The sequence below is a fragment of the Danio rerio genome, chromosome 18 (genome assembly GCF_052040795.2).
Source record: "Danio rerio strain M-AB ecotype USA chromosome 18, GRCz13ab, whole genome shotgun sequence".
NCBI lineage: Eukaryota > Metazoa > Chordata > Actinopteri > Cypriniformes > Danionidae > Danio > Danio rerio.
This window is the reverse complement of record NC_141038.1, coordinates 42,825,031-42,843,856: the sequence shown is the minus strand read 5'-3', so window position 1 is coordinate 42,843,856 and position 18,826 is coordinate 42,825,031. Positions and strand designations below refer to the sequence as shown.

Sequence of the window (18,826 nt, the reverse complement as noted above, 5' to 3'; positions counted from 1 at the left end):
GGTTAAAGGATGGAGCCAAGGTTAGAGGAGTGGCTAAATGGATGGATTATGGACAAATCAATAGATTGAGGAGAGAATGGATAGTAAGAGAATGTGATGGAGAAAGGTTTTGCTTGATTGACGAATGATGGGTTCGTAGACAGTTGTATAGATAAAATATGTTGGATGAACAAGTGAATGTGTAGATTAGAGGTTTTTTAGGCCAAAATTAAAGTGGTGATTATGGATGAATTATGGTTCATGCATAAACCGATAGATTGAGGAGAGGATGAATAGTAAGAAAATGGGATGGATGTAGAAAAAAGTCCATGGGTTGACAGAAAAAAGATGGATGACTGATAAATGAACAGGAGGGAATGGATGAATAGAACTGACAGATGGATGAAATGAAGTTGTAAACTGAAGGTCTGATGGCTGGACTGATGGATTGGTTGACAATCAGAAGGATAAATGGGTGGCTGACAGATAAACCATAGACTTATAGGTTGTTGTAAATAGAGAATACATGGGTGTATTAACTGTAATTAACTCTGTGTGTTCATTCTGATTCTCAGGTGTGTCGTCTCTGATCAGTCTGTTGGGATGTGCTCAGGGCGATGATTACGTGCGTCTGAACGTTATGCTGTGTGAGGCTGTGGTGGCCGTGTATCTCAGTCTGCTGATTCACGGTCTCGGCACACACTCTGGAAACGAGCTCTTCCGACTGGCCGCTCACCCACTGAACAACCGCATGTGGGCTGCTGTGTTTGGGGGCGGAGCCAAACTCATAGTCAAGCCCAAGCGGCCACCTGAAATCGCCCCAGGTAAGTTCCTCTCCCCATTCCTCTTTTATTTGTTAATGGTCGTGTCCTGTTGAATTAGGATTTCTTAAAAAAAATTTATGTTTCGGCTAGTTTTCCACATGCAAAGTAAAGTTGAAAATAGTCACTGGGTGCTCAAGCTGATAATCAGATTTCCTCCCTTGTCAGCTGCTCTCAAGGCAGCAGCGAGCGAGGGGTCAGAGGATGTAAAAGTCGCAGATTCTGACCCCCCGGCCATAACCGTCAATCAAGCACCGCCTCTCACGGAGGCTGGGAACAACAGTAACGTCACAGTGGAAATGGCACAGCCCGAGAGCTGTGAGTAAAGGAAACTTTCTCCACACAGGAACAGGAAATTAGATCTGTCAGATTTTGGAGTGCATTAAAATTATAAAGAAAATTATAAATGATAAACAAATTGCCTTAACTAAAACATATATTTATACATATGGAATATAAGAATATGGAATGTAAGGGCGTACTCACACTATGTATAGTTGCCTTGAAGCGGGCCAAAGCACACTTGTCTCTTCTCCCATCTCCCCCAACGGCCCGCACTCACATTACATTCAGGCCTGGACACGCTTACATCATTGATGATGCGCTGTTCAATAGACAAGCGCTCTCACTCAGCACAGTTGCTCAGCACAGTGGAGATCTCTTTATTTATATGCAGTGACACGCAGTCAAATATTTCGCTGAACAGATCTGCTATTTTTGGCACTCATAAACAACCATAAAGTCCTCGTGCTGCAGGTATTAAAAGGTTTGCTGAAGGTGCAACTGTTGTGAAGTGAGGGGTTTGCGTCTTTAATAAGCTACGACAGTTTGCGTTCATTGAACAGTAAGAATGATTAATGAATTCATATGAAACAATCCAGTAAAAGTCTCATCTTTAGTTTCGGGCTCAGACACGCTTTGCATTCACACTATAAGCATGCCACACCAAAGCCCAAGTATACTGCGCTCTGACACCCCTCTTCCAACCATGCCTGAGCCTAATTCAGTGCGCTCACACTCAAAACGATCCGGGAAAAGGTCTTGGGCACGTTCGGATAGCATAGTGTGAGTAGGCCCTAAGAATTGTACTCGCCTGGGAAACTGAGGCTACTTGAATGGTGTGTGAGCACAATGAAGTGCACACAGCATGCCATATCATCTGATAATTGTAGGAAATAATTTCAAAAGGCAACTGACTGTCTAAAGCCACATAAAAGAAAGCAGAACAATATATACTGAGTTCAGTGGCTAATCAGCTGAGGTGACATGACGTGACGGCGACAAGTGAGACCCAGCTGTCACTCAAGCGGCCACGCCCTTAATTATGCAGACTTAATGTAAAGAAAACAGATGAGTTATAAAAAAACTTCACCCCCTTACAGTTGTAATATTAGCTATACACACCAAAAGTTTTTTGTAGGCTATAAACACCTTTTTTTTTTTTGGCTATTTTAACATTGGCGTCAATAAAAATGTGCTTTATTTTGGAGCCAGGTCAAGCAGAATGCTGGTGAATTGCAGCTTCATTACTTCTGTAGTAGCTTCATGAGTGAGAGCGGGATGGTCCCGATTGGTTCCACACAAATCATTCATGTTTTCCCAACACAAATCAGTTTAGTTAACTTAATAGTTTTTACAAATTTAAGTGAACTGAACATTAAACACTTAAGTTGTCCCAAAGAAAAACTTAAGAATTATGTTGTTTTAACTCATTTTAAATAAGTAGTTTGAACAAGCAGCAAAAGTCTTATGTTTTCTCGTCTACAGTGATTGGCTAGAATAAGTAGAATTATCAGTCCTGTGATTCAATCAGATCTTGTATAAATAAAACTGCATCAGACAGACCGTTAATTGTTAACATACTGTTGTCAACTATATATTCAGAATAGAATAAACATAAATGTCATAAACTGTCTGTGCCATTAGCCTAGTGGTTAAGTGCGCCGACATATAGCACCATGGTGCTCACGGCGACCCGAGTTCGATTCCCAGCTCGAGGTCCTATGCCGACCCTTCCCCTCTCTCTGGTCCTAATACTTTCCTGTCTGTCATCCACTATCCTATCCCAATAAAAGGTGAAAAACCCCTAAAACATAAAAATAAATAAATAAAAAATTCTAATAAACACTCCAACAAATAAATTGCTTATTGTTCCTAAATGTAAGGTAATGTTCCTGTTAGTGTGTGGAGAAGTGCTGCGTGGGTTTGCTGTGATATTTGTTCCTCATGTGTTGCATTTCATCATTTCTTTACTTGATAATGTTCTGTGTGTGTGTGTGTGTTGTTTGTGATTTCGTCCAGCTTATTTTGTTTCTGTCACTGATTTGTGTGTCTCTCATCATCACATGTGTGTGTTTGTGTGTGTGTCTGTGACCATCACAGCCAATATGGAGTCAAACAAGCAGGCAGAGCTCCAATCTGAGAATAACGCAGGTACACACACTGTCTCCCTCCGCCTGTTTTTCTGTTCAGGCTTTTGACCTCTTTCAAACTCTAGATGTGGACGTGCGTCTGTGTATATATATATGTGTGTGTGTGATAGTCGACCTCCCTGCAGTGTGTGTGTAGAGTGCCTCAGGCTCAGGTGCACACCAGCTGTCTATGGTCAACATTTGCAAAGTTTGTTCTGTTCTCTTTCTGTCTGAACTGGTATGACCTTTAAAGAGGAATTTAAAGAAATGAAAAACACTCCTGTTTTTTTAAGAGATATGTCATGCAAAACATGTTCTGTTTTGAGCTCTGATGCCCTGTTTTGAAATCCTCTTAGTTGTAAGGCTACACCCATGTGATCAAAAGTATTGAGTGTAAATAAATATGTGTATAGACATCAGCTTTTCCTTCCACTAGTTGGCTAGTGGACCAAAGATGACACTGAAGCCTGAAGTGATGTAAAGGGATCTACTAATCACTTTATAAGGGGTTTAAAACACATTTATGAAGCAATAGTCTGTGAATCTATCCAGCTTCTAATGCTAAGAATAAATTATTTTATTTTTTTTAGAATCTTACTTCATAAAAAGAGTCTGCAGAAACACTTTGATTGACATTGTCCCTTTGTAAATGTCATCAAAGGGAAAAGTCCCACCCATTAGTGATGATCTCTCCCTTATTAGCATCAGACGTGGGTTTTGTTTTTGAATCTGCCTCTATGCTGACACATGGGCATCTGTAGCTCCACCCTATTTTGAAAAGAGCACAATCTCATTTAAATTTAAATTAATTTAAAGTGACAGTCATCAAAGTGCCACAATTAGGATCAAAACCTAAAAGGGACAGTTTCAAAGAGTTATTAAACATGTGGGGTATTTTGAGCTGAAACTTCACATTAGAGATCTGCGTGGAACTAAATTTTTAATCCTGCTCCCGCCCAAACCCGCCAAGTTTTAGTCCGAACCGACCGCTCCTGCTTATATTCAGCATCGTTTTGTCCTGCTGCCTGCCCCACCTTGTTTTCTACCCACCACGCCCGTTCCCGCTAATGGGGGTGGACAAAACCAAACAGCTATACAGAGTCCAGACAGCCTATAACAAGCTGTCTTTATAAACACACACATTAATAGACACACAGCATCAAGCAAGTGACTCACAGACAACATCACGCTCTCTCATTCCCACACATACACATAGACAGCACCAATCTCTCTCTCATTCCCACACATACACACACACACACACATAGGAAGCAACAAACAAGCTATGCATAGCATCACGCTCTTTCATTTACACACATAAGCGTGATCGCACGCTCAGGAGTCAACAGAGATATTGCTAGACCGCCCGCTCACGTTCAAATTACACTAGTTATGGACCGCTTCCGTGCTTTATTCAGTAAATTTATTCCCGCGCCACAAGAAATCTGGTTGGATCCCGCGGCTATGCAGGCCTCTACTTCACATACACACTCAAGGGACATCTAAAATCTATTTTACATTTTTGTAAAAGAGGCATGAGAGGTCCCATTTAATGAAACTCTACTGACATCATTTTGAAAGGCAAAAAGCATGCTTGTGGAAATGAGAGCTAAGGGGGAAAGACCTTAAGCACACAAATTTAAATACAAGTGGAAAAAAACTATTTTGTTTGCACTAAGGAAAGCTCTGAATTTAGGTCTTGCACAATATAATTAAAAATTTGTTTAGTTTTTTGGTTTTTCAATCTGTGACTTCATAGTTTCTTATTCTAAATATTTTTGTACTTATTAGATAGAGATTTTTTCAACACATTTCTAAACATATTAGTTTGTTCTGTAGACTAACAAAAAATATATAGCTTTAAGAGGCTAATTTTGACCTTAAAATGTTTTTTTAAAAATTAAAAACAGCTTTTATTAAGACTTTCTCCTGAAAAAAAAAATTCATTTTAAGAGTATTATTGAATAATATTCAAACGTACATGATTTATGTACAAAACAACGTGTAATGTTTATATTATTAAGTAATAAGCATTCTGTTTGTGTATTAAACGAGAGACTTCAGTTTTACTTACAGCGCTCAACATATATAAGTACACCTCTCACAAATCTATCTTTTAAATTCATATTTTTATTAGGAAGCTATGCAATATTATATTTGTGTATATACATTAGATTAGTCTGTACTCAAGCCAAATCTGGAGCTTATCTTACAAAATAAATCACGATAATAGTCCAAAAACTAGTACACCCAATTTTATGTTATATAAAATTATTAAATACAAAAAAAGGAAAAAAAAAAATCAAGAGAAGAATTTAGTTGAAATTTTGTAGGTTGTATTTTAGTTTTTGGCGATATTTTGCTTGAATTTAATTAAATTATCTTTCAATTTCTAAATATGTTTGGTAACTAAAATACTATTTTACTAAATATATTTGTTTAATAAATCCATTGTGTTTAAATGCTCCATTAACTATATTTACTGAGAAGTAGATAAAAATATTCATTTTTAAAATAGTGTGTACTCAATTATGCTGAGCACTGTATTAAACAAGTTCTAATTGGAATTGCATTGTAAACCTTAAATAAAAATGTAAGTATTTTTCAGCAAATCATTCTGAATAAGTCTGCAGAATTTAGACAATTCTATGCAGAAGTAGCAATAAAAAAAATAAAAAAAAACAGTCAGCACATTCTATCTGGCTCTGCTCATGAGTAACTGATTTAAAATGCTCGCAATGTGCAGAAAATGCATTAATGGTTACTCATGTGAACCAGATAATCAGCCTGCTCGCATCAGAGAATAAATAAGGCTTGATGATGTGGTGTGTTGTACTGTGTTCTGTGTGAACACTCACTCTGCTCATGCTCATTTATGAAAGTAACCTATATGTTTGCTCAAATCTGGCTCTGATGTATGGTTTAGAATCAGCTGTGGATCATACAGCACAAGCAGCAATAATCAGTTATCTAATGACAAACTTCAGCTCAGTATTCAACTCTACGCTAAATATCACCCACAGACCAAGCACACACACTGCTTAATCACAGGGGTTGGACAATGAAACTGAAATGCCTGGTTTCAGACCACAATAATCAATTAGTATGGTGTAGGGCCTTCCTTTGCTGCCAATACAGCATCAATTCTTCTTGGAAATGACAAATGCAAGTTCTGCACAGTGGCCACAGAGGGATTTTGAGCCACTCTCCTTGCAGAATAGTGGCCAGGTCACTACGTCATGCTTGTTTCCTGACTCGCTCCTCCAAATCACCCAAAAGTGGCTCAATAATATTTAAGTCTGGTGACTGTGGAGGCCATGGAAGATATTCAACTTCATGTTCATCAAACCAGTCTGTCAACAGTCTTGCTGTGTGCATGATGCATTATGATCCTGATACACTGCACTGCCTTCAGGATACAATGTTTAAACCATTGGGTGCACATGGTCCTCTAGAATGGTTCAGTAGTCCTTAGCTGTGACACACTCATCTAGCATAAGTATTGAGGCTAAGGAGTGCCATGATATTGCATCCCAAACCCCCAAATTCCATCACTGATCCTCCCCCAGCCTTCACTGTGGGCATGCAACAGTCTGGGTGGTACGCTTTTTTGGGGCTTCTCCACACCGTAACTCTCCCATTTGTGGGAAAGACAGTAAAGATGGGCCCAAGCTTTTCGCTGCTGGAACCATATCACCCATAATGTTTTGTACATTGAAATATTTTAAGCTAAACTGTGCTAGTACTCTGCTAAATAATCCTTTACATTCTGCTCTTACTAGTGGAATGTGCAATCAATGAGGATTGGCCACCAGGCTGGTCAGATTTATCCATGAAACTTCCAACTCTAAATTGGCCAATGTTTCAATTTCGTTGTCCAACCCCTGTATAGGTTACAGTCATGATATATGTAGCTTTAAAGCATTATAACCTATGATGTGCATGTCAAATATTACATTTTTTATAAGAGTAGGGATCTCACAGTGAGGAAATGTTCACTGGCTTGCCTTTTTACTTTTGCTGTTGTTTTTGTGGTCACACTCTGTGGGCGCAGTGAACACACATTTTACAAGACAAGATATCTGCAGGATCTCCCACACTATTTCACACCCTCCCTGCCAGTGTCTTGTTATAGAGGAAGTGAAATCTGTCTAGGAATAAGCAAAAGTGGACTCCTGCTGCGCCTTGCTGTTTTTGTGTTATATGCAGTGCATTGTAAAAACCCAACAGTCAACTTTATCAAATGAAATGAGTATAGTTTAGTCTCGACAAACAAGAAAAAAGAAAGGTATTGGAGAGGGCAATGCCTGAGCTGTGTGATTAACCCATTTTGTCTGGGTCCACTTACTCCCTGGAGTCCTCTGTGGTTCTCCTGGATTCTAGTTCTGGGTTCACTCTGGTCGGGGTTCTAGTCTGGGCAGTGGCGTTAGGTCACAAGCTTTTATAAGGATGGTTTTGTACCCACCCTCCAGTGCCGAATTGAGCAATATGAAGTTAACTCCCCTGAGGCATGTTTTATAGTCTTTGTTTCAAAGCGTAATGATTTGCAGAGGCATTCTGGGCGTAAACTGATGCGGAAATGTTCAAAGCTTCTTAAAATGTTAATATGTTGCATACGTATTTACATAAACAATCGTTCAGTACACCAAATTAGCTTTGCAATGACATCAAACATGAACCATCTATGATCTTGTTCAGCTGTGGTAGAGTTAAACATTGATTGCAGAAGCATTAAAACCATAATATTAATACGTGTGTTACAATCTTTTTAGGTCTAGGGATTGACCGCAACAGAAAATAAATGATTGGTGGTGGATGATGTGCAATGGCTGGAACGTAACAGAGAGAGAGAACTAGTCTTCTCAAACAGAATGGCTAAAAACTTAAACAAAATCAAAATCAAGAAAAAGAAGTTTTACATATAACAAAAAAAAAAAAAGAAAAAAACAGGGTAACAATTCAGAAGGGGCCAAGGCCAAAAAAAAAATAAATAAATAAAAAGACAAAAACAAGCTCCTAATGTAATCTCTTGCTAATCTGAAATAAAAGAAACAAAAATAGATAAACTAACTCCCTTTACTAACAAACAGGAGAAACCTGATTTCAAAAAAAATAAATAAATAAATACCTAGCTTCCAACTTAACCCTCAAAATAAACAAATCAACCAGACTAACTTCTCTTTGGGTGAATTATTAGATGTTAACAAGAAGATCATTGAAAGTAGAAGTTTGACTCCAATAGCTTCACCACACAGGAGCTATTTAAGTCAAATCAAATCTTTAAAGCTCTAATAAACAACAGGTCTGTATGTTGAGAAGAGCTCAGCCACTGCACATTCTTGCCACCATCCACACTGTTTTTTTCTTTTTCTTCGTTGATTTTTATTGGCGGTTGGCAAACAACTTTATGATGCATTTCCGCCATTTACTGGTTAGGAGTGTGGATCAGAATTGAATATATATATATATATATATATATATATATATATATATATATATTTATTTTTTTTTTTTTCCTTTTATACTTATTAATTTATATTCTATTATACAACCCAGTTTCTCTAAGAAACATTAATAAAGCTTTCAATTTACTATCTCCTACTCTACTACTTAACATACTATTAATATCTATATTTACCTTATTTTCCTCAATGTCTATCATATTCCTTTTCAACACTGGTTTGAAGTGCAGCTCAGGTTAAATACTCTCTCTTCTCTCCCAACAGCCAATCACTAGAAAGATCCAATGATCGCTACCAGGTGGACACAGTTACCTGCAGGGAGAAAGAGACACACAGAGAGAGAGAGAGAAAGAGAGAGAGAGAGAGAAAACACAAAGCACATTGTGCACACCAAAAGATACGTCTCAGGACGTAACAATGAGCTACAGGCTTGTTGCAAAACACCTGATCTTACATAAAGAGAATAAAAGTTTACAATAAAAGCATCAGTCTTAAGCAATGATATAAGTCCAGTTCTGAGCCTTCCTTTGTGTCGTAAATACCTTGGAATTGGATTACAACTGACCATCCAGTCTTTTACTGGGTAGGAGAAGTTGATAGTGTATTATTTGTTGAACAAAAGCTGAATAATTATGTGTCTGATCGGCCATATTCATTACAGCATCTGTATAATTCTTCAGTCAGGAGGGTATGAATAATAATCCATCGATTTTGTTTTCATACTTGTCGACTCTTGGCATTTCAGCAAGGTGTTGTTGGCAGCACTCAAAATGCAGATCTTTTGATCATCAACACAGTAAATTTAATCCGTCTGTTTCCCAACCGGATCTTTGTTCAAAGAGAAAAAAAAAACCACTCACTCCCACATACTCATAATGCAAGATTTTCTCTTTGAAGATGACTTCTGAAGGATGATGATGGTGCGTTGAGGTGATTCTGCTCTTCAGATGTGCCCTCCCTTACAGTCGAGATAAACATTCCACTCTATCAGAATCAAGGCGCCCTTCAGCTAAAAAGAAAACACGTCAACACAGAGATAGAAAGAATCTTTATAGACCAGACACCTGAAGAGATGAGATAATCAACTTTATGTGGAAGTTGCCTTTCATAACTGTGTTTGAAAAGGTCTAAAGTGTGTCTCACTATCTGTTTGTGTGTTTTGTCTGTGGGTTATTTACTGTATATCTCATAGCTGTGTCTGTGGTAGAGTCTACATCAGTGTTACTGACAAAGTTAATAGCTGATATAAAAAAGTTATAAATGACTATTAGTGATTACAAGCTGGTGACTGCACATTTTTCAACTATATATTAAGTGGAAAACAATTGAGGATATTCAGTGTTCATAATACTTCAGTATTTTAACAGTAGGGAAACGAATCACTCCATAACTCCCAGACACACTACTAGTTCTTATATTTTACTTTATATTATTTTATTTTTAATTTAATTTAATTTAATAGTTTTTATCCAATGTTTTATTTTATGTTTTTTTGTTTAATTGTATTTTATTTCATTTAATTTATTTTAATTTAATTACAATTTTTTTAGCTTACTTTAATTAATTTTAGTTTATTTTGATGTATTTTAGAACATTTTAATTAATTTATTAATTTATACATTTATTCAGGTTTGTGACAGTGTGTGCAATGAAAAATAACATGCAGGTTTTATAAAAACAAAACATAAAAAGTGAAACCAGATAATTTTAATTTTATAAAGGACTTTTTTTGTATTATTATTCATTTAATTTTATGTGTGACTTGTGAGAAAAAAAAAGCAAAAAAGTGTTCAACAAAATGTATCATTTAGATATACCAGATGAAGTCAAACCAGATAATGGGAAAGGTTTGTGTTGTTAATAGTGTGCTGTATCTTCTGTGTGCGTGTGCCGTTTGATATCATTCCTTACTCTGTATAAGATCACAAAGACTCTTTGAGCTTGAACCCAAACCAGCTGCATGACCTAAATTGAAGGATCACTTCTGTAAAAAAAAAAAACCTTAATCAAATAACGAACCACCTGTCTACAGTAAAGTTGTTTAATCATGACTTTCTCCTCTCGTTTTTGAATGTGTGTGTGTGTTCAGACATAATTCTTTCACAGTTTCTCTATATTCTTCTCTTGGATTTGTAATTCAGCGCTCTATTGGCATGACTTTTCCCATGTTCCAAAACATTTGCAAACACTTTTGGCTGTGTTTGGAATGGAGTTGTAATGTATTACTTACTACTTGCTGCACAGTTGATTGTGGATATTGTGGCAAGTGGTGCCAAGCTTTCATGTTTGAAAAGAAAATGCATGTTGCATTAAAAATTAAATTTTATTAACAACATAAAGTTGATATTTCTTCTAATTTGTTAAAGTAAAAACAAAAGGTCAAATTGAATGCATTGCATATTGAGTCATTTTCACTGTGTATTGTTGTATTGCTCATCATGGCCTATGCTGTAAACATATAACCCAGTTTATTGAGGATGTCTTGCAAGTACAAATTTAAGCACAGTTGTGTGGCAGTGGTGTGTGAACATAGCCAACATTTAATCATTTTAAAAAATCTATTCTAAAATAAATCTAGACCAAATTTGGCCTCAATCTCAATGTCGCAGCACCAGCTGTAATTATCAGACTTTCTAAATTCCTATTGTCTGATTTTGGTGCTCAAATTGTTACTTCCACTTCTTGTGTGGCTGTCTGCTTCAAAGATCTGATGAGTTCATTATTATTATTATTATTTTTCAGCTTAGTCCCTTTATTAGTCTGGGGTCACCACAGCGGAATAAACCGCCAACTTATCCAGCATATGTTTTACACAGTGAATGCCCTTACAGCTGCAACCCATCACTGGAAAACATCCATACACTCTCATTCACACTCATACACTACGGACAATTTACTTTACCCAATATACCTATAGCGCATGTCTTTGGACTTGTGGGGGAAACCAGAGCACCCGGAGGAAACCCACACGAACACAGGGAGAACATGCAAACTCCACACAGAAACGCCAACGCCAAGGCTTGAACCAGTGACCTTCTTGCTGTGAGGAAAACGTGCTATCCACTGCCTCTGGCATTTGCGGGCCATTTACCTAAATGCATTAAGATGCTGCCATGTGATTGGCTGATTAGATTTTGCATTTTAATTTGAAAATTAATGATTGAGGGTGACTTGGTCATGCAGTGGGTAGCACTGTCGCCTCACAGCAAAAAGGTTGCTGGTTTGAGCCTTGGCTGGGTTAGTTGGCATTTCAGTGTGGAGTTTGTATGTTCTCTCTGTGTTGGTGTGGGTTTCCCCCACAGTCCAAAGACATGCACTATAGGTGAATTGAATAAACTAAATTGGCTGTAGTGTATGTGTGGGTGTGAATGCAAGAGTGTATGGGTGTTTCCCAGAGCTGGGTTGAAGCTGGAAGGGCATTCGCTGCATAAAACATATGCTGGATAATTTGGTGGTTTATTCCACTGTGACGACCCCTGATTAATAAATGGACTAAGCCGAAAAGAAAATCAATGTATGAATGGATCTACCCAATGAGGAGCGAGACAGCCATACAGCAGATGATGTCATTTTAGTATTTTGTGTACACAGTACACATACTCCATGCTCCTTTCTTTCAGAAGTAGTAGGTGGTACGCCATTCCAAACATACTACTTTCTCTGTTTATTGCTCTGTAGGTAGTTTACAAATCTCTCATTCTCTGTTTCTCTCTCTTCCAGCGGTTCCTCCTCCAACTCCTCCCGCTGAGGATGTAGACCGTCAGCGGCGCAGGTTTAATATGCGCATGCTAGTCCCGGGACGCCCTGTTAAAGAGACTCCAGCCACACCTCCGCCCATTCCTGTAGAGCGGCCCACCTATAAGGAGAAGTTCATCCCACCCGAACTCAGCATGTGGGATTACTTTGTGGCCAAAGTGAGATCGCAACTTCTGCTTGTTTACATAGGATGAAGCGTTTTTTTTTTTTGTTTGTTTGTTTATTTTTTTCCCCTTTTAATGACATTTTGAAGGTATTAAATTTCAAGAAATACCTACTAAAGTGTTTCATTGATTCTTCTGTGTGTGTTTGTGTGTTTCCCCCAGCCTTTCCTTCCTCTTTCTGACAGCGGGGCGCTGTATGATTCGGATGAGAGCGGTGCTAGTGACAACGAGGATGATGATGATGCCTTCCTCTCTGACACCCAGATGACCGAACACTCCGACCCAAATTCCTACAGGTCAGATTAGGGGGTGTCTTATCATATGAAGTCATATTAAATGCATATTAAACTTTGTCATGCGTGCGGTTTGGGAGAAGAATGTAAAATAAAGTTGCTCAGACTTGAGGTCACGAAATGGTGGTTTGGGGTCTGTAAAGAAGCCTCCCTAAAAGTAAGAGTACGCCAGAATAAGTTTTGATTTATTTAATAATGATTATGGCTTAATATGATGATTTAAAGAGGGTTAATTAAGTCAATATTAACTTAGACATCACTTACATCTCATGTTAAGATGTGTGAGAAGTGGCGTTTGCAAGTTTCTGCTTTTGTTTTGTGCATTTGGCATGCTTATAAATGAGACCCCAGATGTACGGTTCACGGATTCTCCAAGTCACAAAAGTAGCTATTAATTACGTATGAGTTAATCAAACAATGTATTTATGCATTTAATCGCTCACTTTTCTGACACACAAGTGACACACTGCAAGCAGAGAGAATATTTATCTAATTTTTTGCACAACTTCAGAAGAAAACAACTCTCTTCTTTTTCATTTAAACTTTTATATTGCGTTCATGATAAACACACACATTTGTTAGCACACTGAATACAAACTACATTTTTAAATTCCAAAGTTCAAACCTGTGAGGCAGGCAATCAAGCTAAAAGTGAAAGCATTAGCTGATCGCACTCTCACACAAATATATATATGCAAATCACATATTTAAAATACAAGTTCATGTCTATCATATATCCATCAAAAGCCTCTGTTAATTGATTAAATGTAAGTGTTTAAATTAGGGCTGGGCGATAATTCGATAGCGATAATTATCACGATATAAAATTTTACAATAAAACTATAATGACTTTTAGTTTAATAATTGCTAGATAATAATTCCGCACTATGGGTAACATTGCGCAAGCATTTTTGCAGCCTGCATTTCCGGATGCCGCACGCCATACAAGTTTACAGCCAAACAGTGTTAGTTGTACTCAAAAAAGTACGAAAAAAAAGGGTAAAAAAGGTCAGAGTCAAAGACATTGTTGACAAGAAACGTCACTAGACCTCAGTCTTGAGCTACTGTGTACTGTAGCAACGTGCACTGCAAACTGCGCAGACGACTCGTGTCATCAACACCACAAGCCTCTTTCATCATTTAAAACACAAGTGTCAAACTCAGTTCCAAAAGGGCCGCAGCTCTGCTCAGTTTAGTTCCAACCCTAATTAAACACACCTGATCAAACTAATTGAGTCCTTCAGGCTTGATTGAAACCTACAGGTAAGTGTGTTGGAGCAGGGTTGGAACTAAACTGTGCAGGGCTTCGGCCCCAGTGGCGTAGCGGACGGGCCCGCAGGGCACGCACCGCGGGGGGGCCCCGCGTGATTAGGGGGCCCCGCGTCGTCGTGATTTTCAATAAACTGTTGGGAACAACTGTGGTCGGAACCAAAGTTCACACGTCTGTGTTCTCTGAACACCTCTCAAGCGGTGGACTACTTCATTCTGATTGCTTGCAGCCAATGTTGCCAACTTAGCGACTTTGTCACTATATTTAGCGACTTTTCAGACCCCCCTAGCGACAAATCTAGCGACTTTTTTGTGTGTTATTGGAGATTTTTTAGACTGTCATTTGTCCATACTGTACCGTCCCTACTCTTCTCAATGAGCTGCGTGTGATGCCGCCGGCCCCTCCCCCGCCTCACAGCACTGACAGGCGGCCCAGTCAGTCCTCGTACAGCAGCCTCTCCCACCTGCAGCCCGAGAGCAGATCACCCCTCTGCGTACCGACGACAAATAATTTAGCACAGGCAGTGTGAAGGTATTTCGCTTGTACAGTCAAACCGATCTATTTCTACTTTATTTTAACAATTTAATTGGACCGTTTATTCTTTTCTTGTTCACAATCACAGATATTTTAGTGACAGTTTCTGAACTTGTCTGAGTTTATTTCATATGAGAGATTACTGCACATTCACTAACGTTACACATCTATAATGATATACTGTATTCAAACAGCAATAAATTTAGTTAAATAAACATGCTTATATAAAGTGTAGTGCAATTATAAATACCCCTTTATTAACCATAGGCTGTTAAACAGAAACGGTAGAACGTGATGACGTCAGTGATATGCAAATTGACGTATGACCCCCCCCCCCCCCTTCATCAGGGGCCCCCGTCAGCGATCCCTGCAGGGGGGCCTCCGCATTTTGCGCTACGCCACTGTTCGGCCCTCCAGGAATTGAGTTTGACACCCCTGATTTAAAACAACACCACCCTTATAATAATGCTAAGACATGACAGACCTAAACAAGTGCTGGTAAACCAGGGCAACTACCCAGCAGAGTCTCATGTCATCATTTTTGAAAAGAAATTTTTGAAAACGAAAAGACTGACAAAAAATGTGACAGACATTACAATCTCAAACACATCTCAATCTCATCTCAATGAACACTTGATGCTTGCTCTACAAGCTGCATTCAGGATATTTACACTACAACATTTACACTAATAAAAAATAATATAATAAAGTAGCAAATTCAAACAAAACAAAAATTTGTTAAACTCGAGTAAGGGGACGATAGTGAAGCCAAATAAAAGAAAGAAATATAACAAAACATTTCTAATTTATGAGTAACCACTCTTACCTCGCTAAAAACTGATGAAAAGAAAAAAAGGTCCCTCAGGAAAGTGCGCTGCATTCTTCCCTATAGAATAAATATAAAGATGATGTTCATCATCTTACCTGATGTCTTTAACAATACATTATCTACGTGTTTGCAAAATGGAAGTCGTACGAGATCTTCCCTATTCACTTTACTCTGAGAAAAGAATTTGAGGAGATAGGGTAGCTCAATATTGTCGAGAAAGAGCCAAGCCAAAAAACAACATTCAAATCAAATAATTAAATATAAACAAAACTCACAAAATTTCTCAAAGTGGGCAAAAGTAATGCAAAATAATTTTACCCAAACGAAAGTTTAGCAAAAACAATGAAAATCATAATCATGTCAGCAAAATACACAAAAAACGAGATCAAAGAAAAAGGCGCCATCTCCGCCTCGCCTCCGATACGCGGTCAGCTGCAGACTGCAGTGAATGAGCGCTCGCTTGCACCGCGTGTCGTAGGAATAATTCTCCTCGCAAGGCGCTGCACTCGTGGAAATAAGCGATCTTGTTTCTCCCAGGACGATGGCAGATTTTCCTCTGAATTCTCTAACTGAAGCTTTGAACAGTAGGCTACTCTTGCACTTCCTCCATTATTGGGCTTCTCATATCTTCCCATTCTGCAAAGCCCACTCTCTGCTTTTGCGCTAATTCACTGCCATGTCCAGCTATACAACTGCAACCGACTTGCAATTAGCTAATTATAATGTATTTTTTTATTACCCGACCCTTGGTTTATTCGCAGCGCCCACAGATATAACCGCCTTATACGCATCACTAACAGGAGGCAAAAATACAACCTTTACGGCTACAACCATAACATTAATTTCAGACAAAAGTGCAATGTGTTTTACTGGTGAATATGTCATGTAAAAACACTGTACAGACACAGTATATGTATATTTTTTCATTAATTTAAATGGAAACCCATCTATCTAAATGAAAACTTAATCAAAAATGAGCATCACTATGTCTGTGTCTGCACAGAGATCAAGCTTCTCACCTGAGAATGTGGCCATTATGCTGTTTTTGAAGAAGAACTTAAAACTTAATTCTTTAAAACTTTATTCCAAATGCCCTTAGAGAGGACAAGCCTTTTTATCTTTCACTAGTCTACACTGCAGTTATTTATTTAATTTTAGTTTACTTAGTTAATATGGCTGCACTAAAGATAATAGTTTTTTTCTAATTATAGTCTATTTTGGAGGTATTTATTTAATTGTTGTTGTTTACTTAGGTGTCCTGATTGTACTAAAATGTGAAAACTGAAAATTCTGTGACCATTAACTCACCTTTACTTGTTCCAAACTGGATTTATTTATTTTTTTTCTGATGTTGAACAATAATATCCAACAACTTGTAATGTCTTTGGTTGTTGAAAACTTGAACAGTAAATGCTGAATTAAGATTGCTCTTTTGTTTATTATTTTATTATTATTTATATTGTCAAACAGCTAAAACATTTCACTAAGTTAGTTAAATCAGCTGAACAAAGCGATTGGCATACTGTAAATCTTGTAAGATTGATAGATATAAGGTTTTTATGTTTATCGTGATAAATATCGACATCGACTGATATTAAAAAAAATATTGTGATAATTTCTTTTGCCATATTGCCCATCTCTAGTTTAAATTTAACATATATATAAAAATAGATGTCATATATGTACGTTTATGCAACAAACATTTTAAAATTGCGAAAAATGGGTGTTTGTATATGAATATGAACAGTGTGAGGACCAAACAACATCTCCAGGTACTCCTTTAAGAACCAAAAACAATTATATGACCTGTTTTTTAGGTGCTTTCAGGATTTGACTGTTTGGTTATAAATTTTAAAGGCTATTTCATATTGATTGCATATACAAATTGTTTCTTGAATGTTGTCAGAGAGTTTATTAAACGCATTTTTATAATTATTTATTTTTCACTGATTGAGTGATGTTTCTGTGTGTCTGTGGGCTTTTTAGTTGGTCTCTGATCCGCCTGGTGATGATCAAACATGGCCTGCACAATGTCAAGACATTCCTGCCCCTGGCTGGACTGGACTTCACAGGTGCATTTAACACTAGCATCACCTCTATTAATATATGCAAGGCATGGTCAATTAAGCAGCGAGTTTCAATTTCCTCCATCTTTCCTGTCTTAGAACTACCAGTGACATCTCCACTCTGCAATGCTGTGCTGAAGACTTTGGAAAACTGGGAGCAGCTTCTCTTGGAAAAGATCAACAAGTTTGATGGCCCGCCACCAAACTACATCAACACCTACCCCACTGACCTTAGTGCAGGTGGGGGACCGGCTATACTCCGACACAAAGCCATGCTGGAGCCAGAGAACACACCGTTTAAGTGAGTACTTGCTCTGAATTGCAGTTAAACCATTTAATCATTAAAGAATTATATAAATGAAGAGTTTAGATGCAAAAACCTCTAAATGCTGTCTGAGGGGGCTTTCACATCTGTAGTTCGCTTAATTTGATCCGCACCAAGGGTAATAAATGATACATTGTTGCATCTTCTGCCGTCTTTGGCTCGTTTTCACACCACACCACACACGAACCAGTTGAAACTAACCAAAATGCACTCATCTGACAAAATCCACATCTCTCATTGGCCAGATGTTGTTGAACATATTTCCTAAACTGCTTATTGATTGGTCAGAATTCACGTGCGGGAAAATGCCAATGAACTCCCGCAAGTAAACAAACCGGCAGACACAAAATGTCACTTTTTATTATGGAGGGACGACTGCGCTGACTGATTTTATGCCTGCTTTGCACAGCGCATCGGCCTACGGCAGCTGAATTGGTCCAAAAGGCGCAGTACTTTTTGCGATTGGACCTGTTTTAGTACGAATCATATTCTCACCACAAACGAACCGCTCAAGGGTTCGTTTGAAAGCTTACCGCGACCACCTCTTCAAGCAGGTCTAGGTACGCTAATTTGGTCCGCTTTTGGTGCGCACTCGAGTACGATTGCTGCATTCTCACCTGCCCAAACGAACCGTACCTAAAGGGGAAACGAACTCTAGTGCGATTCAATCGAACTAAATAAGGAAGGTGTGAAAGCACCCTTAAATTTACCTCTAAATTTAGCATTTTTTTCTGGCTCCTGTGTGTATGTTCAGTAATATCACTGTTATGGCAAAAAAATTGTCCTTTTGCTGGTCTTTAAAGTAAAATATCTCAGCTTAAACAAAGGAGGCTGAGAAAAATGGTCATTTTTGACAGAAATTTCAGACGACACTAAGACGTTTTTGCATCTAAACTCTTTAAGTTATGCCTGTCAC

General features: G+C 38.1%; 1 protein-coding gene across 11 annotated transcripts in view; it reads left to right on the top strand.

Annotated features, from left to right (window-relative positions):
* The window catches only part of dmxl2 (Dmx-like 2), a 119,163-nt gene that overhangs the window by 73,384 nt on the left and 26,953 nt on the right, over window positions 1-18,826 (top strand). For 6 of the 11 annotated variants that reach the window (NM_001441447.1, NM_001441445.1, NM_001302235.2 and 3 more), the window contains 5 exon segments: window positions 555-803; window positions 12,394-12,587; window positions 12,756-12,889; window positions 17,506-17,591; window positions 17,685-17,886. In NM_001441447.1, coding sequence (NP_001428376.1) covers window positions 555-803; window positions 12,394-12,587; window positions 12,756-12,889; window positions 17,506-17,591; window positions 17,685-17,886 — 865 coding nt within the window. 11 annotated transcript variants of the gene reach the window in all.